The sequence below is a fragment of the Balaenoptera borealis genome (genome assembly GCF_965194805.1).
Source record: "Balaenoptera borealis genome assembly, chromosome: 21".
Lineage (NCBI taxonomy): Eukaryota > Metazoa > Chordata > Mammalia > Artiodactyla > Balaenopteridae > Balaenoptera > Balaenoptera borealis.
Window position 1 is genome coordinate 27942629 of NC_138880.1, and position 27116 is coordinate 27969744.

Consider the following 27116-nt stretch of genomic DNA (forward strand, 5'->3'; position numbering starts at 1 on the left):
GGAAAATTAGCTAAAGATACCACTTTTTTTTTTTCAGAATAATATTAATAAATATATTTTACTTATAAATTGTATACAAGTTCATTATAATTGAATCAGACATATGCAAAATGTTACAAAAATCCCATTTAATCTTCTCTTGGTAATTTTACCATTACTATGTGCAAATAAACAGAAAAAATAGGCCTTTTTGGTATTATTGCAATAATAATATCAACAAGGTTTAAAATGTGAAAAGAATTTTCTAATTTAAAAATAATCCTTAGATCAAGTTCTCAGGTATTTTTTAGGTAAAACAATTATCCAAAATTTATATGGATATTCAAGTGTTTTACCTAGTGATATAAATAATTTTTTTTTCTAACCAGATTACCTTTAGAATTTCAGGCATGATTGCCATTTCTGAAAAGACTTTAATGTCTTTAAACTGACAAATCCATAACTCAATTTCAATCCTGCTGCATATTTCAAATAAAATCTGAGACTTCCCTGGTGGCGCAGTGGTTAAGAACCAGCCTGCCAATGCAGGGGACACAGCTTCGAGCCCTGGTCCGGGAAGATCCCACATGCCGTGGAGCAACTAAGCCCGTGCGCCACAACTACTGAGCCCGTGCGCCTAGAGCCCACGAGCCACAACTACTGAAGCCCGCGCGCCTAGAGCCCGTGCTCCGCAACACGAGAAGCCACCGCAATAAGAAGCCCGCGCACCGCAACGAAGAGTAGCCCCTGCTCACCGCAACTAGAGAAAGCCTGCGTGCAGCAACGAAGACCCAACGCAGCCAAAAATAACAATAAATAAATAAATTTTTAAAAATCTAATTAAAATTTCAAATAAAATCCATTTCATTTCATCAAAGCTGTGTTTCTAGAATTAACTTGATTGTTTTTAATTACTGAACTATCTTTTATAAACTCTGTTTCTGCCAAGCAGGATTCAATGTTGGCTTACACAGTGGAATCAGAAGTTTTCTTCCGCTAGTATCATCCACAGCAGTGGTTTCCAAATTCTGCTTGATTACCTTTATTTTTTTTATTTTACTTTTTACTAAAAAAAATTTTTTTAACATCTTTATTGGAGTATAATTGCTTTACAGTGGTGTGTTAGTTTCTGCTGTACAACAAAGTGAAATCAGCTATACATATACATATATCCCCATATCTCCTCCCTCTTGCGTCTCCCTCCCACCCTCCTTATCCCACCCCTCTAGGTGGTCACAAAGCACCGAGCTGATCTCCCTACGCTATGCGGCTGCTTCCCACTAGCTATCTGTTTTACATTTGGTAGTGTATATATGTCCATGCCACTCTCTCACTTCGTCCCAGCTTCCCCTTCCCCCTCCCCATGTCCTCACCGATTTCTTTATGAAAATAGTATTTGGTTTCCTTTTAATTATCTGATTCTGGTTTAACTGTTTGCTTGCATTTCTGTCTCCCTGCTAGGCTCTAAGTTCTTTTATTGTAAACATTATGTCTTTTTACAGTTTTTTTTTTGAGAATAATGTCTGACAAAGCAGGTGCTGGTGACACATTCTAGTCTGTGTGTGAGTGCTTTGAAAAGTAACATGCCCCCCCTCAAAAAAATGCTGTGGCAGCAAAAACAAAACACAACAGCAACAGCAACAAAAAACACAAAGAAACTGAGGCAATAAAAGCATATGGGTAGAAACTGAGAGTTAAAAACAAAAGTGAGAACTGGAATAAATATTTATCTAAAGTCTACCTTGGCCTACTAAAGGAAGAGAGGGGAAGGGTGGAGCTTTCCAGAAATTTCTGCAGATGTGATTTTATTTGATATTTTCAAAGATGCCCCAAGGGGGAGAGTATACAGAAACGTCTGAGTTTGAACGACCCATGATGTTTATTTGAGTGGTAAAATCCAAGTTAGGTGAACCAAGATGACAGGAGAAGACCAATCCCTCCAAACCATGGTCAGTAGATCCCCTCTTGGTGAGTTTTACTACATGCAGGTCTGCACTCATAAAAAAACAAGGCAAACAGTCCCCATAAAAGGATCAGCCCTGCTGCGTCCTGCCCGTCAAGATGCCACAGAGAATGCGCTTTGTTGCTTGGCCCTGGGAACAAGGAAGCCACAGCCTTCCTTGTACCAGCTCTAGGGGCTTTGTTGGGGGGAACAGACCCAGAACATTCTGCACACCCCACACACCTACCTGATCTCCTGACTGCACTCTGGGGGGCAGTCCAGCCCCCCAAGTCAGAACCTGAAAACTGTTCTCATGTGCTCACCCCCCCCACCCTGAGTCACTGCGTTCCCTCCTCACCCCCTCCTCCTCCAGCTGCCTCCCCACACCTGCAAGTCGAGCTTTTAACTCCACTTGCATGTCCTTAAAGGAATTTCATAAAAATATTAATCTCCTTCCACTTCTTCATTAAAAACCCAAAAGTTTCCCTCAGAAGCTCGGATAAATTGACGGTACAATATGCAAAGTATGGTAAATATTTATACCTTAAAGAAAAACATCACTTTTACTCAGATCCAAGAGAATAATACCACAGCCATTTGATATTATATTTTTGAATATTCATTCAATAGAAATACATGACTACCCATAAAATTGGTTCCATTCTGTGTTCTCCTTGAACTGTCCATTCTAGAATTCCCACAGAAACTTATTCTAATATGTTTTATGTTTAAACTCCTTTATGAATAATCCTATTATATTTATCAGTAGCAAATTGTACTGTCATTTTATTATCAATGTGTGATTGATTAAATTAACAATACAATAATTTTTCATCTATTTTAAGCACAAAAAGTAGCATTTCTTTGGGAATACACCAGTTAATGAATGACATGCATTACTGATTATTAGAAAGACACTAGGTTTAGTATTGATTTTATTACTATTTTTTACTTTTTATAGATTTTTATTACAGATATTTTATTTATGTTAAGAAAGTTAACATAAACAAGGAAATGGTAAGGGAAATTGTTTTGTTACAGCGATATCTCTCACTCATACTTAGTTATACACCAAATATCACCACTATCAAAAATCGCTTGATAGAAACTGTTTAAATTGTATCGGAAACGAGGAGTTAGAATCCACTAGACCTGTAAACAGAAAGCCACTGGCTTTGTCTACACCTGCACCAGTGCTTGGGACTCCTTCCTCGATTTGGTGCTCTGGAGGTTTTTGTGTTGCTTATTTTTGTTTTCTGGTTTTGTTGGTGTTGTTGGTTTCTTCCTTTTTTTTAAGATATTCAGGTAAATTTGTATTGAAACATGTAAACAGAAAGCGCACAAATTGATATTATACAGTTAAGTACACTTTTATGTAATAAACACACCCCCACCTGACCAGCAACCACATCGAGAACTAGAACTGCACACACACTCTCGCCACCAGGCACACCCCCTCACCTCCCCAGCACGCACACTTCAGTCAAGGGGAGCACGGACGTGAACCAACTTCTAATGACATTAAGGACCGTCTAAACGCTATAGATGGTGGGACCTGTTTTGAACCCCATGTGAGTGGAGTCACGTGCTCTTTTACTTCTGACTTCAGTATTATGCTTTTGAAATTAACCCATGTTAAGCCATGGAGCTAGAGTGCTTATTTGTATTTCTACATTATGATCCATTGTATAAATATATACGATCAATGTATCCATTCCTTACTGATGGCCATTGGGGTTGTCTCACACTTTTGGCTTTTACAAACTGCAGCTCTGAGCATGTCCTTAGATGAATATCCTTACGCAAACCTGTAGGTATATTTCTAGGGAGGAACTACTGGCTCATAAGATATTTTCAGCTTTAGGACACGCTACCAAACGTTTTCCCAAAGAGAATATGTCAACTTACCACCTTTACCAGCAATGTATTAGAGTTCCAGTGACTTAACATTTCTGTTGATGCCAGGTCTCCTGTCTTTTTATTTTATAAAGTTATACATTCTGATGTGGGATGTAGTGGCATCTATTTAATATTCTGCATTTTTCTCACTGGAACTCTTTAAACAATCTTTGTTTGATACACATTCTTCAAATATCTTTACCCTTTTTAAGTTTGCCTTTATCAGGCTCTTAAACATACGTTTTGAAGAATAAAAGTACTGAAACTTAATGTAGTCCAATATATCTACTTTTTCCTCTGTTATCAGGTTTTTTTGTGAGCTTGCAAAGTCTTTACCTGACCCAGGCTCATGCAGGTGGGCTGGTGGAAAAGTGGAAGCTGTATTTTCATAGAAGCTTTATGTTCCACCTTTCACCTTTAGCCTATCATCATCTTGCCTTGATTTTGCCTGTGCTGTGGGGCGGGGATCCAGATTCACTTTCCCATATGAATATCCAATTGAGCCATTTACTGAAAAGATCTCTGTCTTTTCCCTCATTGGACTGCAGTGTCACCTTTGTCAAAATATCAACCAATATTGTCGTGGGCTCTGTGTTCTCTGCCATTGGTCTGTTTTCCCTTGGACCAACACCACCCCACTTTAAAGCCTGTGCCTGTATAATAAAACCAGGTGTCAGGTGCACTGTGGAAATGCGTTGTTTGTGAGTCAGGCCTCTCTTTGTGAAGAAGTTTGAGAAGGATTGAGAGGAGGCACGCCCTGTGCTGGAGAGTCTGCTCTGGCAGCTGGATCTGAAGGAAGAGTGAATATGGAGGTTTAGGGTTTGGAAATAGGTCTCCTTTCACTTTCCCCTCTGACAGATCCTGGAAACAACTTGCATACCTTAGGGTTACGCTTCCCCGGTTTGCGGTCACTGTAGACAAGGCTCTGGAGAGTCTAGCCTCTGCCACCTGCCAAGACACAACTGCTGTGACTCTCCCCTCCACACCTGTTCCACCAGGTGCACTGCCGGGTGCCCCCTGCTTCCCGCACCCAGCTCTCTTTCGGGGGAGCACCCTTCCTTCCTCCAGTATGTCACACACTCAATCTTAAGTCATATATTACAGCCAACTGTTCTTGACTGGATCAATGAGAGACTCAACATGCTCACAGTGAAGGCTTTCTCTGAAAGGATGCTCTCGGGCAGAAGCCCCGTATGAGCCCAGAGGACTGTGGCTTCTGCTGTGCATGTATGTGAGCGGGAGAAAGCATGGTACATGCACCAGGACCCCATACACACGCGCACACACACACACACGAGGACAGAATCCCGGGATTCCCTGGAACGTGGGCTTCAGACCTCAGTGGCGAAAGGAAAACAAGAGGGAAGCACGTGAGGAGGGTTGATGGGGTGTCTGTGGCCAGTGAGACTACAGATGCCTTCTTCTTCCTTTTTTTACTCTTTTCTGTAGTTTCCAGGTTTTCTACACATTATTAATGGCCAGAGCAAAACCAATCAAGTGATGGCCTGATGACCACAGAGAGCATTGTATTTCAAAAACGAATAATACATTTTAAAACTAAAAAATAAATTTTAAAAAATAGGCTGGAAAAAAGTGAAAGTTGAAAAACATTTTTTTCAGAACAAAACTTGAAACAGTTAAACTAAATGCCAGTGAAACAATCTGCTGCCTGTGACACAAAAATATATGTATATGCACACATCACACACCTATGTACCTACACACACATATATAAACACACATACATATACACATACAAATTATGTATCTATATATCTATATTGATTATATAAATACAACACATAAATATAAAAGATTACATAAATCAGTGCATACAAGTTTAACAGGGGATTATTTAGGAAAACTGGAGTGCTTCTGTTGGATTCTTATTTTTTAAAATTTCTTCCCACAACATCAATACTTTGAGGGGAAAAAAAAAGAAAAGAGAACAAAAACCCAGGCTGTAGGAGGAAAGCAGGTATATACCACACTTAGGGAGCTGCGATGAGTGTGTACATAGAACTGAATATTTTACTTGATAGAGACATTTTCATTTCATGACATCAGACATAACAGAATAAGGCAAACCTGAAAAAGGAGTGGAATGATAGACTACATGAGGCTGAGCGAGAACCAGAGCAGAGATTCAAGGGGGTCATCACAGGAGGAAGACGGGAATGCGCGGGGGCCGCCGGGGAGGGGGCAGGGCCCTGGAAGCTGCATCTGCAGGGCTCTTGCTCTGTCCAGGGCCGGCCCTGCCCCTCAGACGCAGCCGCAGTGATCGTGTGCGCCTCCCTCAGGACTCACAAAGGCAAAGCTGAGTTACAGTCAGAGGCAGCAAAGCACCCTGCATGCCACTGCGCTGACAGTTTAGAGAAAACACTTCATTCTTCCTAACAAAAACCTCTCACACTACAATTCGGGGTTTTCCCCGTGCACCTGCCCAGTTGCCTGAAGTCACGGGTGGCTACTAGTACTGCTGCTTCCACCGACTTGTATTTGTTTAGTGTTTTCAAAAATAAACACCCTGGGACTTCCCTGGTGGCACGGTGGTTAAGAATCTGCCTGCCAATGCAGGGGACACGGGTTCGAGCTCTGGTCCGGGAAGATCCCACGTGCCGCGGAGCAGCTGAGCCCGTGAGCCACAACTACTGAAGCCCGTGCGCCTAGAGCCCGTGCTCCGCAACAAGAGAAGCCACCGCAATGAGAAGCCCGCGCACCGCAATGAAGACCCAACACAGCCAAAAATAAATACATAAATAAATTTATAAAAAAATAAAAATAAACACCCTTTTCACATTGCATGTATAAATGTATATGTAATTTTACACTGAGTGACCCTCACAACAATATGGGGAGAGAGAGCATGGGCGGTCCTGTTACTTGTATTTCATGGAGCAGCCAGTAAGCTGGGCGCCCCCCACGGTTAGAACCCCGACCTGTGCATCTCTGAGGCTGCCATTTCCTCCGCAGCTTGACAACCGCACTTATTCTGTGCATGACTAAAACAACTGGCACCAATGAAATCAGTGAGAACTCTGGGCACACCAATATATACATAATGACAATTCTTAAAGAATGTTTTAGAATATTGGTCCATCTGGAAAATGTAGCAAAAGAAAGCATTTTGTTTACATAAATGTTATAGACCAGTACTTATGACAGTTATAAGTGAATCAATTGCCAGGTCCAGGGCAGTGAAATTAAATGCTCTCCATAACAAGCAGGTTTAACCGAGTTGATAGAGAGTGGTCCACCTGCCGGTTTACCTCACATTCCTTCCTTTCTTAAAACAGAAATATAGATTATCTTCTATCACCTTAAAAAAAAAAACAAAAACAACTCTTCTGGAATAATTTTCTTCTATTTCAGAAAATTCAAGAGAAGATGTGCGGACGACCACTCCCAAGTCACATGGTTAACAGAATTAAGGGCTGACACGGGTGACGCAGTTTTGTATTAAAAATCCCTAAATACTCCTCCTCAAATCAGACCTACTGAAAGCACAGACAATAAAGTTTCTGTGCAGAAAGGATGCAGTTTCTCTATCTTGTGAATGTTTCAAAGACAACACAAAGTATTTCACATTTTACTTGAGAGAGGTTGGCTTTTCATTTTCCCGTGAGTGATCCAGATTTATTAGAGTCATCCCGTCAGTAGCGAACCAGACAGGCTAACGGTTGTTTTGTATAAGATATTCAGACAATGACAGCATTGCCACCATAAATAAAGCCCTTTGGCCTCCCCTCTCATAAATTACAGATACTGCTCATAAATCTTCTGTGATATTCTAATCAGCCCCAAGATGCAGGGATGCAATTGTCTTTTCTTTGTAATGCAGATATTCCCCCATCACACTCAATGTGGGTAAGTGCTTTTTATCACCAAGTTTAGTTCAAGCACATTTAACTAGATTGATAAAATTATGATCTGACGCCATTGGAGTAAAATGATTTAGCCAGCCTCAGAACTACTTGCATTCACAACCTAGTGGAGCTTTCAGTGTGCCATTAACATCTGTATCACTGGCTGCGGAAGGGCACAGCTAGCCTTAGTTCTGGTGCATCAGAAGCAGAAGAACAAGCTGCTTTGGCTCCGGTAAATAAGGAGCATGAAGTGGGGAAACCCAGGGTACCGTGCTGACTTAAATGCACTCCATGCCATCTAACTTCAGCAAGCATTCCCTGTGAGGAAATGCTTCCACAGAGGCTCCGTTGAGATCAGGCTGGGTTGAGATCCTGGAATTCTTAAAGCTAAACATTCTTTTTAAATGAATGTTTTTACCTCAGAGCTTAGCCAAATGATTAGCATGATTAGCTATGAGTTACTTAGAATAAGAGTAGGTGGATGGATAGAGTTTGAAGTAAACTTCTAGGGTGTAACTTACAGGCTCACCTGAGAGACATCAGCATTTCAGAGGCACAGACTTAAAAAGCCAGGAGCCTTTAGAACTCCTGGTTCCTTCTCCTCCAAGATTCTTGACTGAACCTAGACTCTCGTAACACTTATATTCTCAGCGTCCTGGAATTTCCAGATTTCTACTTATTCTTGTGATGACTACCTTTTCCACTTGTGAAGTTTCCAAGCCCTTATGAGATTGGACATATTTTTCTGCCCTGGGCTCCTTGTCATTTTGCTACTGTGGTCAGACAATAAATATACACTATCAGAGTCAGACCACGGGACATTGAAATAGCGAACTGAAGCCTAAACACCAGCCATGAAACCTCATTTCAACAAGAAAACAAGACCCATATTGAAGTAACCTCATCCACTTAGTGATACTAAGTGGCAAATGTTGTTCAGAATTTTTTTGCAAATTCTATAATCTAGGTTCCATAAGAAATCTATTTCTAAAATTACATAATTTGGCTGATTTTATAATTACACAAAATGAGTCTAAACCAAGCCCTGGAAAGGATGAAAACAGTACTTCCAATCCGAGTGTGTGTGTGTCTGTAGAAAGAGAATGAGAGAGGGCATCCCACAGTGATCTTGCCTTTCTGACTTGGGTGCGTTTTCGGAACTAAGTTCACTGCAAGTAGCTTTAGTTCATTATGTCTTCGTTCAAACTAATAATAAATGGTCTTCCAAGGGGTCTTAAAGAGGAGGGGCCTCCACGCAGCTCTTGTCCCCAGAGACCACGGCCCTGCACTGAGCAGCTGTCAGGTGCTTGGCAAGAAGAATCAACAAGGAAAAGAGGGAGAGAAAATTAAGTAACGTCAGACCACGTTACAGAGAGTCTCACTCATTCATTCATTCTTTCAGTCTACAAATATTTATAAAGTTCCACCCATGAACCAGAGTTACGCCTACCCTTGAGCAGCTTACATCTGTTAGAGATTAAACGTGGAGAGGGGTAACTCACACAGTCCTGTGCTTAGGGGCCGTAAAGAACCTCAGTACTACAAACCCTGTATTTACCGTTCTTCAAGTGTTCTGTTCAAACTTCACTTCCTCATATTTATCAGGGAGCCAAGGGGAGCCCTCAGTTCACAATTCTAACTAAAATACAAAAAGCTGGACGAACTCGTGTTCAATCTTTGGAAGTGAAATAAAATAAAAGAGACGGAAAGATTATATAGTTGGCCCTGAAAATAATGGGCCAAAAACACATCTGAAATGACAGAATCTGGGTCCTTTAAATAGCTTAACTCCCCCAAAGCACTACAATCCCAAAAGACGTAAAAAGTTTGCACAATTGTGATCTACAGCCTTAAAACACTTTGTCCCCACAGAACATACAACAGTGAGGTTTGTCACCGTCTGATGCTCCCAGAAAGCGGCCTCCGCTGGCAGGCCGAGTCCTCACCCTGTGCAGAGCAGCACAAGCCCACCCTGCAAAATGCTGCCTCGGACGGCCAGGAGGTGGACCCGGCCAGCGCTCACCAAGCCGCTCACCGCTTCGTGGGGCTCGTGCGGCACCCGGAACCCATGAACGCCTGACCCCGGGGTGGGTGGGCATCCAGCTGCCCACTCCGTTCCCCGGGCACAGGGGCAGATCTCAGCAGGCTGGGGACAGGGCTGGACGGCGCAGAGGGGCACTTCCCCTTGGGTCACCCGCCCGTCTTGCCGGCTGAGGAATTAAACCACCCTTTGGTCTGGGCTGTATTTTCATAGCTGATCGCAGCCTTGGAAGACAGAGGTAAGTGTCTCACATCTCACACTTATTTTTGAGCTTTAATATATACTTTCAGAAATGCATTTGTAGTTTGCACGATGACTATGCATTTAGATCGGGGTGGCCTGGCCTTCCTTCATCAGCTTTGCTAACATCTTAACTGAAATCTCTTGTCAACGCACGGTACAGGCAAGAAGGACCCTTTACAGCAGTTGCACGTGCAGGACACAGTGGTCAAGCACCACGGGGCCGGCAGCAGAGGGCCTGACTCTGGCATGGGCCTCCCTGCAGCCCTGGGTGGTCACTCACGCCTCTGGTCAGTAGCTCCCACCTACGGGATGGCAATAATGACAGTGCTTCAAGTTTGTTACAGGGACTCAAAGGTGGAACCCACGTGAAATGCTCTGCACAATGCCTGGCACAGAGAGAAACTCAACAACGCTGGTGCATAACTGGGCCCGTAACACTGTGGTTTAACAATATGATTTACGATGAAACGACGCTGGTCCAGGTGTTAAATGAAAAGAATAACCTGAACTATACCATGAACACAGAAATAGTTAATAAAGAAACGTAAGTACCGTAAGGCCACTTTTTGAGGGACTAAGGGGACAAATATATATCCCCAACATTTTTATAATATTATAATACAAACACACATATATGCATGCACATATAAAAATATGTATGTGTATAATTTACTTATATATGTATGCACATGTACATGTGTATTATATATGATTATATGTATAAATATATTACATGTAGATGAGTACAGACGTACATATGTGTAAATAGATAATTTATGTGCAATCTTAGATGTTCTATGATTGGGCTATTTACAGGTTATATAAACCTATTTCATATTATTTTAACTTGCTCCTTCTTTCCTGAAATGTATACACATTGCATTTAATCACTTAAAAGTACCCATGGAGCCCAGGGCATAGTAGGTCCTTAATAAATTATTAATGACAAACTTGCTTCTCTAATACCTTTAACTGAAAAAGAAAAAAGCCTCTACGTATTGGGATTTCAACGTTGATTTTGTTTGTTGTTGGAAGGTAATCTTAATGGTTTTCTTTTCTCCTGAATGCAGAGGACGTGATACATATCTACTCATCATTTGTCCAACTAGTAGACCTGGGACATTCGTACCAATAACTCTCCCTTGCTTTATTATGGCTCTAGCATGAATCATATCTTCAATGATCCAAATCCAGTCTCAGTAAATAATTAAAATGAAAAGAAATGAGGCTCAAACATCTGCCTTGGAGATTTGTATGACTGTGGGCCATATGCAAACTGAAACAGTTATTTATTACAACCTTCATTTTAGTAAACCCAAGGGTGAAATGAGCTAAGTTTATTTACCATTTACATTTACTACTTATCAAAGCTGAAGTGTTTCTTATCTCTTGAGGTTCAGTGTACTGATCTACATATTATTCAGTTGGTAAAGAAACTTATAAAACTGTCATACCAACATAGGAATTGGCCTTTGGGAAATATACATCTGAGAATTTAATAGTAACCAAATTTTTTGACTCAGAGGTAAAGTTTTATGCTTACTCGGCTCAATTTCTTTAATTTAAATTAAGTGAAAAAAACAACTCCCCCTCAAAAAATTAAATGGATTTTTCCAGGCTTTGAACACCAGGGAATTTTAATGAACTGTCCATTTCTTCCTTTTATAAAGTCTAATAAACAATGGGGAAAATATTTGAAAGTTTAAGATGATACTCAGAAAATTTAAGGTCGATTTCCCATTTTATTATAAATGTTATATTTTCCTGTCCTACTGAACAAGTAGCAGTCAGTATCAAAAAAGGTTTTAAAATGTAAATTGATTTTTCCCATTTAACAATCATTTAACTGAATATACTATAAATTTCTCAGACTGGGAACCTCATTTGTATGTAAAAAGCAATTTTGTTATTTAATTTTTTTCACTATAACTTTAAAGCTCTTGTACATCTAGATGTGCATTTAAAACAGAAAAAAATCAAATATATGTATAAATTAATCCACCTTACATGCTATAATATTATGCTTTTTGTAAACATGAAGTAGTGCTCTTAATTGATGTAACATTTGCCTTTGAACTGACAAAGGCCTCTCATTCCTGATTTTTCCAGAAAATTTTAGACATAAATATACATTGTCTTTGAAATCATTTGGTTCTGCTACAATCCTCAAACAAAAGGTGACCCCCTCCCCTACCATCAGCTATTGAATACTTTTTGGAATGAATTACATGCTGGATTAAAGATGCACCTTTTTTTTTCTGTCTCTGGTCTCAGTTTTATAACATATAAGACTTACAGATCATGAGAGAAATCAATTCCAAGAGGCAGAACAGCATAGAGATTAGGAAAAGGGCTCTCTGCTCGGGTTTCCTGGAACCAAATCCTGACTTGGTGACTCTGTCTGTGAGTCTGGCCACCTTAACACCTCTCTTCCTGGTTTGCAACTAAGTGATGTGATACCACAACTGCATTCCTCGTAAGGATTAAATGGGTTAATTTGTGTTAAGGCTTTGGGAATCCAGCCTGGAAGATACAGGGGTCCAAGACTAGTCTTACATGAGCTCTCATCCATATGGTGTGAGCACCAGACTCATCCACAAGCTGGGTCACGTTCCCAGGTGGACTCTCCATAATATCTGCCTTTTGGAGAAGTGAGTTCAAAATAAAGAGTTTGCGAATTTTATCTTTATCACCATGAGAACTCTTGGGAGGATTTAGGCAGCGAAGTGTCATGTTGTGATTTCCATATGCTTAAAGATGAGTCGGCTGCTGTGTGAGAGGAGATTGTGGAGGGAGATGAATGGGGGTCACTTCACGGGTGTGGGTGGAGGTGACTTGGCGTGCATGGAAGTGGGACGGGAGGAGGAGAGGCAGTGAGGAGGGGCTGAGGGAGTGTCCAGACTGCTGTCCTGAGCTCCATCCCCCGCCGGGATGTGGGTAGCCCAGAGCGCCCCCAGACGCACAGCCTGGCTTCTGCTCCCGTGCTCTCCTCTGTGTTCTCTTTTGCCCCAGTCTCTGGCATTTCTCAGAGCTGCGGGGACTCTCATATACTCTCTCCTCACACTAACCCCACTGACCATGAAATCTCTTTAATACTTAAACTACCTCTTTGTGGGCTAGTGGAATGCAGAGCCTTGGCTCACGCTCCACCACAGTGCAGCGCACCCCTAGGCAGGTCCTGGCAACGTCACAACCACTGCGCTTTCACGACGCCCAAAGCACTGGGACCCAACCAAACGATCACCGCACAGCTTTACCGGTGGCAGCAGGGGACCTCCAACAGGGCACTTGGGCTATAACCAAACACTTCTCCAGATGCTTTTATGACGTGACCAATCAAATGTATTTGGTTGCAAATTGTGAATTTTGTATATCTCAGTTACTTACTTTGTATTAAGTCAGTAAGATGAAGAAAACAATACCTTCTTCAGAGGACTACTATTATCATTGAATGATGTAACACAGACAAATGTTTAGAGTTACCGCTCAGAAAGGTGGTTCTGATTATCGCTTTCATCCCACCAGACCAAGCTCAGTCTCTGTGGCAGCGCCGTCTCCTCCATAAAGACTGACCCCCGTCCAGGCACACTCGTTACTTCCTCTGTGTCTGTCACCTCTCCCCACAGTGTTTACATCAGGCCATCTGTCTAAGGCCCCGTGCAGATGACCAGGCGGATGTCCTGGCAGAGCAGGGATGAGTTAGGGCGTGTGCAGTCCTCCCGCTAAGAGCAACTCCCTGGTCGCCCTGTGCCCAGAGGAGAGACACCTCACACACTTTACTGGTGGAATCCAAGACACGTTGTCTGCTTCCCTCTCTCTGAAACTCTGCTCCTCTCTTTCTCTACCCTCAAATCAGGACTTAAAAAGCTATGCTGTGCTTCTGTTTTCTCATAATTGTCACATAGTTAACCCTTGTGTTGAATTTCTATGACGCCAATCCACTTATTGGCCGATGTAAACCACCTGCTTTGGAATTCTGGAGACCAGGCTCCAGATGGTAAATAAGCATATGAAAAGATGTTCCACATCAAATGTCACTAGGGAAATGCAAACTAAAACAAGGAGATACCACTACACATCTATGAGAAGGACCAAAATCCAGAGCACTGACAACAGCAAATGCTGGTGAAGATGTGGAGCAACGGGAACTCTCATCACTCACTGCTCGTGGGGATGCAGGAGGTGCAGCCCCGTTGGAAGACGGTTTGGCAGTTTCTCACAAAACTAAACATACTCTTGTCATATAATCCAGCAATCATGCTCCTTGGTATTTACCGAAAGGATTTGAAAACTTATGTCCACAAAAACCTATACACAGATGTTTACAGCAGCTTTATTCATAACTGCCAAAACTCTGAAGCAACCAAGATGTCACTCAGCAGGTAAATGGATACAAACGGTGGTTCATATGACAATGGAATATTATTCAGCTAAAAAATAAATGAGCTATCAGGCCATGAAAAGACATGACAAAACCTTAAATGCATATTACTAAGTGAAAGAAGCCAATCTGAAAAGGCTACTGTGTGATTCTAACTATACGACAGTCTGGAAAAGGCAAAACTATAGAGACAGTAAAAAGATTAGTGGTTGCCAGGAGTTGAGGGGTAGGGATTGTCTCAACAGTGCCTTACTGACTCTCAGGAATGCAATAATTATTTGCAAAAAAGAAAAAAATAGATTAAAATGACGGCAAGGAAAATAAAAAGTATGGAGGAAAGTCGGTTATTTTTTGTAAACAATTATATGTTCATACCTAAAATGTTCAAATAATTTTAACATGACCAAAACACTATACACAAAAAAGTCAATAAATTAATATTATAATAGAAGCCCATGAGATCTATTTTGCAAATATCTTAAGAGCAAAAATATTGTATATGTAGAAATACTACATAGTTTTCAATTTTTAGAAACTAGGTAGTTAGATTATTTCCAATTTGAGGCAGTTTTGTATAGCAGCAATGAAACTCTTGGTATAAACTGTGTCTGTGGGCATGTACGTGTGTGTGTGTGTGTGTGTGTGTGTGTGTGTGTGTGTGTCAACTTTTGTTCTTTTTGGCTCTGTGTTATGGACTTTATTATTTTTTAAGACGAGTTTGAGAATGAACCCAAATTTTGACCCTTTTAAGAATATTATTATATACTGTAAATAGCTTTCCAGAAAACTTACCCCACTTCACAAATCAGTGATATATTTATTGAGCATCAGTGTGTTATGCAGAGCAGGTGATAAAAAAATAGACCATGCATTGCCTTGAACCTCACGGAACTTACAGTGAGATGGGAGATGCAGAGGAAGCTCATGTTGAATTACGTTTTAATGTTTTGTGTAGAGTGCTTAATGTCTCAATATCCTCTTGATTGCATCCCTCCAAGTTGAAAATGGCAGCACAGTCAGGATTTGCTGTGTAGATTTCATGGTCTAGGTGCTGATGGAACCAGCATGATTCCATATGACTCACCTTCAAGACTGCAGAGCTTATGGTAAATGGTCAGAGTGGCTGATATGGAATAAATTGGCGTTAACATGACCACACTGCCAGAGACGAGCCCTCACACGCTGTGGGAGAGGATCTCGCACTTTGGAGCCTAGAGTTCTCAGCAGCACATTCCATTCCTCTTTAAATCTGCAAAGACGGGCATGAGCGTTAGAACACTTACGTTTACACGTTGGGGGCTTCCCCCTGTTACTCCACAATCCATCTTCTTGACACACAGCTGTAGCCTGTTGACCGGTGTCCAGCTTAAAGCCCTCGTTACATTCATAGGTCACTTTACTATCCAACGTGAACTCATTCCCCGTGAATGAACCGTTTCCTGGGGACTCCGGGATTCCACAGGACACAGCTGAAAAGAAATGAAGCAAGCACAGGGTTATTCTGACAGACGTTATGAAATTTTCTTCTTTTCTTTTTCTATTTTTCATCTCAAAGATGTATAAAAACTGTTAGATATTTGCATTTCTCACGTGTGTCATAAGTATGCACATTTCCAAAGTTGTAAGGGTCTTAAGAGTGAATGAGAAACAATGGAAAATGGGTCAAAATACAGTATCTTTACATTTATTATTCCAGAAGGTATGTCTGACGGCTCTCACGCAGTTTAATCACATGGACACGCCTTATCATATGGCCGTGGTCAAGAGAACAGTGTGATGCATTCTACTTTATTTAATACTAGAAAGAAAGCATAGAATAATATCTTTACCATCACAAATGTATCACCATATTGACCCCTTGGTTTCGAGACTTCATATGAATCAGAGTAAAGAATCACCCACCTCAGGTCTCAAAAACCTCCCCCAGCTTAAGTCTTCCCGTCCACCAACTCGCCAAAGACTCATTTTCCTTAAAGCACGAGGAAATTCTATTAAACGGTAAATATTACCTTAGCTAAGAGCATCAAAGCATCCATTGTCATAAAATGTATTAGTTATAAATTATCTGTCAGAAAGCAGGTCTGCGGAACTAAGGAATTAAGGGGAGGTCTTAGAACAGAAGGCTTGGTCCTACAGAGATACGCAGGCTAGCTTTTATGTGAAAGGTCAGGCAAGAAAGGGGTATGAATGAAAAAGAAATTTTTAAAAACTAGTAAGATGGAGGGAGAGGTCAATATGAGCACTTCCTTCTTAAATTTACTAGCTCTGATCCAGACTTATCTGTTATGAGACAAACAAACAAACAAAAACAATTCTCAAGTTAAATAGGTTACAGTAAGGAACACAGAGTAATGCAAGGGGATAAGAAGGAATTCCCAATAACACTCTCAATTCAGGTGCTCTTGTCAAAGGGAAGCTCTGCAATCACTAAATTAAGGATCTTCTTTTACTCAATCAAAACCTAAGATATTATGGATTTTAAATCATCATAGGTTTTAAATTTAGATTATTTAGAGATTTTCCCACAGATTACAATGAGAATACACACACAGTACGATAAAGCTGGAAGGACTGGTTGAAAGAGTTTACATAAAAATACAATTTACAGGTGAGGAAGAGAAAGATAAAATGACTTGCCTGGGTTAGCACAGCGACTTTGTTGAAAACCTGGGGCCAGGGACTTCCCTGGTGGCGCAGTGGTTAAGAACCTGCCTGCCAATGCAGGGGACATGGGTTTGAGCCCTGGTCTGGGAAGATCCCACATGCCGTGGAGCAACTAAGCCCATGCTCCACAACTACTGAGCCTGCACTCTAGAGCCCGCGAGCCACAACTACTGAGCCTATGCTCTAGATCCCGCAAGCCACAACTACTGAAGCCCGCGCGCCTAGAGCCCATGCTCCACAACAAGAGAAGCCACCATAATGAGAAGCCCGCGCACCGCAATGAAGAGTAGCCCCCGCTCGCCGCAACTAGAGAAAGCCTGAGTGCAGCAAAGAAGACCCAATGCAGCCAAAAATAGATAAGTAAATAAATTTATAAAAAACAACAACAACAACAAGAAAAAGTAACACCTAGGGCCGGAGCACAGACCTGATTCCCAAGTGAGACCACCTTCTGCTCTACAGGAGCCCAGGCCACCTGTGGTTCAGTGTGAGTTTTTTGGTTGTCGTCTTTGTTATTTTTTCTTTATCAAAATCTTCAATGAATGCAATGGGAAATTATCAGAGGAGTAAAAGAAAATGTAGTGCTGATAAAAATCAAACTTCTGGGAAAATCCAAGCTCTAAAATTTCTCTTGTGCTTAAATTTATGATCAGCTATTTCAACCGTCTGAAATATACATAGTGTGTGTGTGTGTGTGAGTGTGTGTGTGTGTGTGTGTGTGTGAGTGGGTGTGTGTGAAGCATAATAAAAATTTGCAAATGGAAAACAAAAAAACATGGACATATGGACATCATTTTGGACAAAGTATTGAAAATAACTGAATTATAACCTTTGGCTTTCCAAAGCCGCTGCTTTGCCAAGGCAATGTATCAGTGTGAAGGCTGCTAAGTATTTTGCAAAATGTTCAGCTCAAATTACTGAATGTAGTAAATGTCCTTTACGATCAAGATCTCAGAGTATTGCCAATATCTTGTCTCCTCACCATTTTCTCTGAGATTTCGCTCTAATAATCATTTGTTCGATCTCGCAAACCTTAATTTCTCTGCCACTCACTGAAGCGTGCCCAGCATCCTGCTTCCTTACAATTCTCATCTGAGGAGAACACCAAATGAAATGACATTTCTCTGGCAGGTTAAATGGAAAAGATGACATTCATTCTACAAGCACATAGGAAACCCTACCTTGAAAGGATTCAGACCCAGGAGGCCAAAACAGAACAGCTTTATAACTACTTCTGTTAAATCTGGAAGCTTATTGCACAAGTGAACCCTGATTCCCAGGACTTAAGAAGGTCCCACTTCATGTTGTCTGATCAACAACTGGGAATCTTTTTTGGCCTCGAGCTGTAGGTTTTAGACCCTAGAGTGTCCTAACATCAGGCTATGTGGCAGAGCTCAAAACAGAGGTTGGCACTCTATTAAAAATGGAATTCTTACACTTCTGATTCAATGAAGAATAGATGGAACAATTCTCATAGACTTATAAATTTAGGCTTATGGGATGAAGGCAGTTTTCTGCTAAAATCCAGTATTCATTCATCTATTCATTCATTCCAGAAATTCTGAATGATAACTATTACATGGCAGATATTCCTTAGATAATTTTTTAATGTCAGTTAGTTAAATGTATACAACTTTCAAAACCTGGAGAATTTTCTTACTTTTGGCATAGCTAAAGGGGGTAAAATTTCTTGTGTTTTTGTTTGTTTTGTTTTTTATTGTACTAACATAGCTTTATATTGTCTGGCAACCCAGACTAATGACCACATACTCATATCATGAAATTTACCTTCTGTTTGAGTGCACAGGTTTTAAAGTCAGACATCTGAATCAGCTCTAGCCTCTGGCATTAGCCAGCTCCATGACTTGAGTTACTTAATGACTTGTCTCATTGCTCTCAGGTTAATAATACTCACCCCAAAGGTAATTGTGACGACTGCATGAAATAATGTGTACAAAACCATTAGCACTGTATTGACACCATGTAGGCACTCAGTAAATGACAATATATTAACTTTATATGCATGCGTCTATACACACACATAATTTATACTTATTTCTTTTGTAAATAAAGATATGAGTTACAAGGAACAACTCCTTTTAATATATTTGTTAAAAGAGAGCAAAATGCAAATCAGAAGGAAGCTGGTTTATTTCCATTACATATCTCATGAGAGAGTTGTCATTTTGGTTTCAAATAAATGGAAGAGACACTCCAATTTCCATTGTTGCAGGCTCCTTTAGTAGTACAAAATCCATGTGGGATTTTTTCTTTTCATATTTAAGGCCATAAAAGGAGCAATTTTTCTTGTCTCTGCAAGTTTAAAACACTTCTCTTATTGTTTCGTACTTCTTTCAAATACTTGTTCTCTGCAACTTACAATGGCTCCTTCTTTCTGCTGCCCCTCAGGCTCCAACGCCTCACCAGTTGCTTTGTTTTTCTTTTTCTTTTTTTTTGTTTTCCCTTCAAAATCTCAGTGATTCCTGGGCTTGAACTATGGCCTTAGACTTGTGATTCTCATATCTTGACATCCATGTTATCACCAGCTGCCTACTGAATTTCCACTTGGGCTCTGCCCACGCCTCAAGCCAGATTTGTGCATATCCTAGGTTGGTAGCTGTCCCTCACACAGCTGTCCTGACAGACTGCCTCAGTAAACCGTTCTCCCAGTAATTCGGTAAGTCGAGCGAGATCCTTTGATTCAGCAGGAAGTAGGAGGGTTCTTTCCTCCTACTGCTCTCATGTGGTTGACTGACAATCACTGTCTGAATATTTAGAAGTTTACTTCACACTCTCTGCTTTTTTCTCATTTCCCATTACCAGTATCCTAGTTCGCATCCCCGTTACTTCAAAATGGTCTATCTTTCTGTTATCTGGACCCCACTCGGAGGGCTAGGGCAAACCCAGAGGAAGGCCACCCATAATAGTAAAAAACAGGGAAGAGAATGTGTCCTGAAGCAGGGTTTCCTGTGGCCTGGGTTAAGGTAAGAGGCATGGTAGGTAATAAGGTCTGAAATGGGGCATCCAGGAGGTAATCCAGTAGGTACCCAGATCATAATCAAAAAGACAGAGCCGAACATCAAATATGACAGGAGCATCGCCACATATGAAGGACCTCTGATCAGCTCTGGAGCTGGAGGGATGGACAGCAGATGAAATGCACGGTAAAGAAGAGGACGTGGTGAGAGGTGCAGAATGGGATCTGAGCTGCAAGAGAAAACGGCAACCCTCTCTCACACTCTGCCTCAGGTGCATGGAAGGAAAAAGCCAGTTTCCCAAATGGTGGCCTGTGAATTGCTGAGGGGTCTTAAGTATACAGTGCAAGCATAAGAGAATTTCTGATTAAGACTTATATGTATATATGTGTGCCTTTATATATGTATGTGCACATATAGTCAAAAATTATGAGAATATTCTAGATTGTCTAGATTACTATCTATTATTGGGTTCTACTATATATCAGGGCCTGCATTTGCTCTTGTATTTATAATCATGTTGGAGCCAAGTAATTTGTTATAATCTAAGGAGAAAAATACCAGAGGCAGATAATATAGAAATCATGGGCCTGCTTCTAGTGAAAGCCAAATGACTTTACAGCAGGTAATAAAAATATAAGCTATATAGTTGTTCATATGGTGAAAATGATAAAAAGGTTGATTCTTTATATATGTATGTATGTGTGTGTGTGTGTGTGTATATATATATATATATATATATATATATATATATATATGTATGTATGTATGTATGTATGTATATGGATATACCTACATACAAACACTACAGAGTAGTATCCATTAGTAACATATCACTTTTCAAGTAATAATTGAGTTTAAGAAAAACATTATCAGGCTTCCGTGGTGGCTCAGTGGTTAAGAATCTGCCTGCCAATGCAGGGGACACGGGTTTCAGTCCTGGTCGGGGAAGATCCCACATGCTGTGGAGCAACTAAGCCCCTGCACCACAGCTACTGAGCCCGTGCTCTAGAGCCCATGAGCCACAACTACTGAGCCCACGCGCTGCAACCACTGAAGCCTGCGCGCCCTAGAGCCCGTGCTCTGCAGCAAGAGAAGCCACTGCGATAAGAAGCCCACGCACTGCAACGAAGAGTAGCCCCTGCTCGCCGCAACTAGAGAAAGCCCACGTGCAGCAACAAAGACTCAATGCAGCCAAAAATAAATAAGTAAATAAATAAATAAATAATTTTTAAAAAAATCATTATCATCCAACTGGTTAAATTATTTTCTAACTTGAATTTTACAGGTTTTATATGCATTTAATTTTCAAATACAAACGTATAAGCATAATATGTTTGTGTATGTTTAATAACAGTATAATAATTCAATTCAAAACTAGGCACGTGAAAATATTTTATAAAATACTGATTTAAAAGATACATAAATGATGTGGGTTTGTATTGTATATGTACATATATCTATGTATGTATGTGTGAGATGTACATATGTACATACAATCATGTATGAAACAATATCTACATCTTACTTTACATAGGACTTACAGTTTATATATCATTTTCACACCATGCTTTTTCATTCATTATTCACCACAAGCCTATTAGGTAAGAGACCTTATTCTATTTTCTTACTGATAAAGATACAGATGCTAGATTTTTTTTATTTGTCCCAAGTCTAACACTCACTAACTCAAAGACTGAGGTCTCAAACCCATGTCTGCTGAATTTAGATAGAATCTTCTACTGCATTTCAGTAGATTCCTAGACCATTATAATTGTCTATTTTCAATTTTATACCTGCCAGATTAGGCTTCATTACTGTTTTCATAACTTTATGCTCATTTTAAAACTATACAGTAGTTTCCTATTTCCTATAACATTAAACTTAAACTACTTTTTTTGGCTTTCAAGGCCAACCAAAATCTCCTGCTGAGTCCCCATAATTCTCCATTCCCCCCAAAACTGAGCTGTGTGTGGCCAGCTGACCCTAAGTACCCACTCCCCCTGGCTGGCTCACCCTCACTTCCTTGCCTTAGTTTTTTGGTGTCTTTCCAACAAATGCCCTCCCTCATCTGTGCCTATTTAAGCCCAAGATAGCAGATTGGTTTCATTCCGTGTGTCTTACTCTGATTGGTAGTATTACTGGGTGGAAGAGTTTTTTTTTTTTTTTTTTTTTTAAACTTAGCAAGTATTTATCTGAAGTAAAGTCCTGCTTCCCAGAGACATGGGAATGCAGTTTCTGCAGCTGTCTGTGTAAGTATTACCTTGGGCACAGCCTTCTTAAAATTACTAGTAACTTTGAAATAAATACCAATAGGGCTTCAGCAGTGCCTTCTGGTGTCCATGGCATCAGATTATCACCAAGATGCCTCTTCTTGGGTGGATGTTCAACATATACACATATTCTGTGATGGTAACATTTCACTATCGACTTTCTTGAAACAGAAAATTACAGCTTTGTCTTCCAGAAATACGCACTTTTTTGGTACTAACTGCTGTCAGATGGGTTAATTGCCGAATAAAAGTACTAAAATTAAACATGAAATATATGGTTGTGGATTAACCATGCAGTAAATCCCAAACCTCTAGCAAGAGCATTTGTACCCGTGTTTCTTTAAAGTATGTATGAATCCCAGGGATGTTGATAACATGCGTATTCTGAATCCACAGATCTGGGATGGGGTTTGAGGCTGCTTCTCTAACGAGCCGTATGGTCTCAGAGGATGAAGGGTTCAGACCATCCTAAATGCTCCCTGGAAGGCTGCTAAGGCCTCCAGTCGGAACGCACTTGGTTTTTATCATCAAGCGCCTTCCCGGACAGGGAGGTGTTGTGCTGGGTATGGAAACGCCTGAGGAAAGACGGATGTGTTGTGGATGGTTTTCTTCCCGCTCACCCTGCGCTGGCTGAGAATTCTGTCCCCATTTAAATGAGACTCTGGCAGATCTGCAAGTGCAAGAGGAGGCCTGCTAAGCCTATGGGAGCCCATTTTAAAGCAGCCACTAATAACAACAACCAGGAATAACAGTAACAGTTCGTTAAGATGTAAAGTAAAGAGAAAAATACAAAGCAGCCTAAGAAGCCAGCACACCAGACAAAGAGAAATGCTGTCCTTGATAAATAAGATACATATTCCCTCAAATAGGAAGCTTTGCTTTTGTTACAAGGAGATCCTTGCACTTCCTCCCAAGCTGCTCTCTACAACGACACGTGCTTTTAAAGCAAAACCTCGGGACATTCTCCGTTAATAATTTATGAAAAATGATCTTTGGATTAGTAGTTCTTGAGTTTCAGCCCCAAATCTGTAACCTATGATCTGTATGACCCAGAGCATATACCTTAAAAATCTTTGATCCTCAATTTCCTCATTTGTATAAAGAAGGGCAAACTCAAAGTGCTTTTTGAGAAATTTAAAATCTACAAAGTGCTTTGCTCTTTAAATAAAGTTCATTACCAAATGAAAATGGACTCACCCATAATTTGAACATGACCATATCCATCCACTCATTCATTCATTCATTTTATCTACTCTGCTAATCTCTGTCTTATAACTGGTGCATTGAGACCACTTACAGTTATTGTAATTATTAATATGTTAAGACTTATGTCTGCCATTTTAATTTTTTGTTTCTGTTTTCTTTTCCTGCCTTCCTGTGGGTTACTTGAACATTTTTTGAACTTCATTTTGGTTTATCTCCAGTAGTTATTTTTTGGCATATCTCTTTGTATAGCTTTTCTCAGTCATTGTTTTAGGTATTAACTATATGTACACAACTTCTCGTCTATTATTGTCGATATTTTACCAGTTTGAGGGATGTGTAGAAATCTTACATTCTTTTATATCCCTTTATCCTCCCCTATTAATAATATCTTTTAATTATGTTTTTCTGTATACACTGAGAACTACATTAGATAATGTTATAATTTTTGCTGCTGTTGTCAAACACAATTTAGAATACTCAAAAAGAAAATGAGAAAGCCCATTGTATTTACCCATACTTTTGCTCTTTTGTGTTCTTTTCTCCTTCCTGATGCTCTAAGTCTATTATATTTTTTGTTGTTGTGTGTTTAGAGAATTTCTTTTAGCCTTGCTTCTAACGTAGGTCTGCTGGCAACAAATTCTCTTAGTTTTTCAGCATTTGGTAATGTCTGGATTTCCCCTTCATTCCTGAAGGGTATTTTTGCTAACTATAGAATTCTGGATTGATTGTTCTTTCCTTTCAGCACTTGAAGAATGTTGTTTTAGTTCCTTTTGACCACCACGTTTTTGATGGGAAATCTACTGTAATTTAGGTCTTATTTTCCTATAGGTAATCCATTGTTTCTGTCTGGATACTTTCAAGATTTGTTTTCTTGCCTTTAGTTTTCAGAAGTTTGACTATCTTGTGCCTTGGTATGCATTCCTTTGAGTTTCTGGTATTTGGGATTCACTTAACTTTTTGAATCTGTTAGGTCCACATATTTTGCCAAATTTGAGAAGTTCTCAGCCATTTTTCCTCAAGTTTTTTTCAGGCTCTCCTGCTTTCTCCTTTCCTTCTGGGACTCTGATGACACAAACGTTAGGTCTTTTGTTTTAGTCTCACATTCTCTGAAGTTCTTTTTTTCCTTTCGTTTTGTTTCCAAGTGTATTTTCTTTTTGTTGTTCAAAGTGTAATTTTTATTTTTCTATCTTCAAATTCACTGGTACTTTCCCCTGTCTTCTTCATTCAGCTCTTGAGTCCACCTACCAAGCTTTTAATTTCAGTTGTATTTTTTAGTTCTACTCATTCCATTTGGTTTCTCTTCATATCTTCTATTTCTTTGCTGAGACTTTCTATTTTCTAGTTGATTCTGCAGGCTCATAACTTCTCATGGAAGCATGTCTATGAAGGCTGCTTTAACATCTTGGCCAGAGAGTTCTAGCATCTGTGTCATCTGGCATTGGCTTCCATTGTCTCATCTATTTAGTTTGTTATCCGCCACTTTCTTGGTATGGTAGGTGATTTTGCATTAGCACCTGGGCATTTTGGGTATTACGTTATAAGGCTCTGGCTCTTATTTAAATCTTGTGTTTTGCTAGACCCTGCCTGACGTTGCTCCAGTTGGTGAAGGGAGCTTCAACCTCCTTCCTGCCAGGTAGCAGTGATAGTCCAGGAGGGTGGGGTCCTTGCTGGGCAGGGTGGGAATTCAGACTCTCCTCCAGGTCAACATCACTACTTCCCTGGCTGTGAGAGGGAGGAGGTGCCTCTGCAGGGCTCTGACAAAACTGACAAAACATTTTCTGTCTTGTCTGACTGCCCTTTCCTGGTCTTTTGGCAGGAAGAGCAGGCTTTTATTGGGGATTTTTGTCTATTTCCATTGGTGTTTCAACGACTGTCTTCTCAAGCATCCATTCAGGAACATTTGAGGTAGAAAAGAGAACCCAGGGAACTCACCACTGAGTCATTCTTTTGGTTCTGAGGTGCCTAAGCCATTCTACCACCACCTCTCCACCTTTCGGAGTTTTCATATATATATATTATATGATGTCCAGGGATACTTGTTGTACTTAGGAGGTGAAATAGAGAAAAGTATATCTATTCCATGTTCATAGACGTGGAAGTCAGAACCTCCTTTTAGAAATGATTCTGAGGCTGAACAAGAAAGGGTTCTGTGATAGATTGGTGATGTCTGTCATAGCAAAGAATTTTAGAATTTGTCACCATGTACCCTGTTATAGCTGAACATTTGCCATCTATTCCACTTATATGTGCACATCTTACCTGAGTGGTGCCCACGTTACTAATGGTATAAAATCCTTATAGGACAGAACATGTTATACATCTTTTCACCCTTCCCACTGTCTTAAATATCATAGTGCTTAATAAATACTTTATTTCTAGGAAATGGAAAAAATTATATCATAAAAGGTAGCTGTTTAAAGTTCTTAAAAAATTATCATGACAATTTCAGTATTTACGTAGATTTGTTTTAAGTAAATTTTGATTTACTTAGGTCATAATTTGAACAACAACGGGTAAGGAAACCTTTCACCTTAAGCTTATTAAGTTTAAATATTATATTTTAATTTTGAATATTTTAATTGACTATATTATTTTGATGAAAATTATAAATCTAAAATTTATGGTCTGGAACTCTATCTGAAATTCTATGTAGTTATTTTTAAGAAATGCCTTCTTTGATGCATTTAAATTAAAATTAACCCAAACTTCAGAATGGTTTCTAATGAGACAAAGGTAAGCAAAAAGGACATCTTCCAAATTATTGATTGCCAGCACATTGATTCCATTCCACATGTGATCATTTTCCAACCCCTTCAATTTTGTGTAAACTGAGAAGCAAAATCTAATCCTACTTGACATACATTATGTAAAGCAAAAATTGACTATTTTTCTCATAATCATGTCTATGAAATTGTGTTTGGTATTGTGTCTAACACAATCTACATGCATTTTCTCAGTTAATCTTCTTGGTTCTCTAGTCAGATAAGATTATTGCAGAAAAAGGAACGTATGACTCAAAGAGCTTAAATAATTTGCCTAAGTTCACATAATTAATAAATGGTGGAACCAAATTCAAATCCTAATATGAATGTATCACAACCAATATACTATCTACAACTGCAGCTCATTGGGGTAGAAAGCTTTTGAAGTACTTTCCAAGTTTAGAATCTTTTGATTCTATTCAATCATGTTCAAGAAAAAACATTATTGATATTGTCTTTTGGAAAGTACCCAATGGGAGAAAAAAAAAGGATTTATTTACTATGATTTAGCAAGAAAATCAACAGCATGATACTCAGGAAAGAGAGTTAACTTGCTCATGATAAAATATATAGATCCTGTGAAATTTGTAGGATTGTATTTTAAATAAGTCTTTCTTTAGAACCATTAATATAGCTACTTATAATAGAGCTATGTTTAGATGAAGAATAATCCTGCAGTTTCTACATGTTTTCCTACATATCAGGAAAGTAAACTTGTCTGCATGCTCTAATAACATATAATTATTCAGCCATATATTCAGATAGTTATATCTACACAATTATAAAGCAAACTTAATTTGGTTGAAGTTCTAAATGAACTCAGCCATGCTTTGTGATAGATTTTAGGTTATGGCAAATGGCCATTTTGTTCATGACATAGCATAT

The 27116-nt window shown here is 39.8% G+C and overlaps 1 protein-coding gene across 1 annotated transcript in view; it reads right to left on the reverse strand.

Moving 5' to 3' along the window:
* CSMD1 (CUB and Sushi multiple domains 1) overlaps window positions 1–27116 on the reverse strand; it is a 1790960-nt gene that overhangs the window by 70066 nt on the left and 1693778 nt on the right. Inside the window, exon 48 of the mRNA XM_082374695.1 lies at window positions 15635–15820. Coding sequence (XP_082230821.1) covers window positions 15635–15820 — 186 coding nt within the window. The remainder of the gene's footprint in view (window positions 1–15634; window positions 15821–27116) is intronic.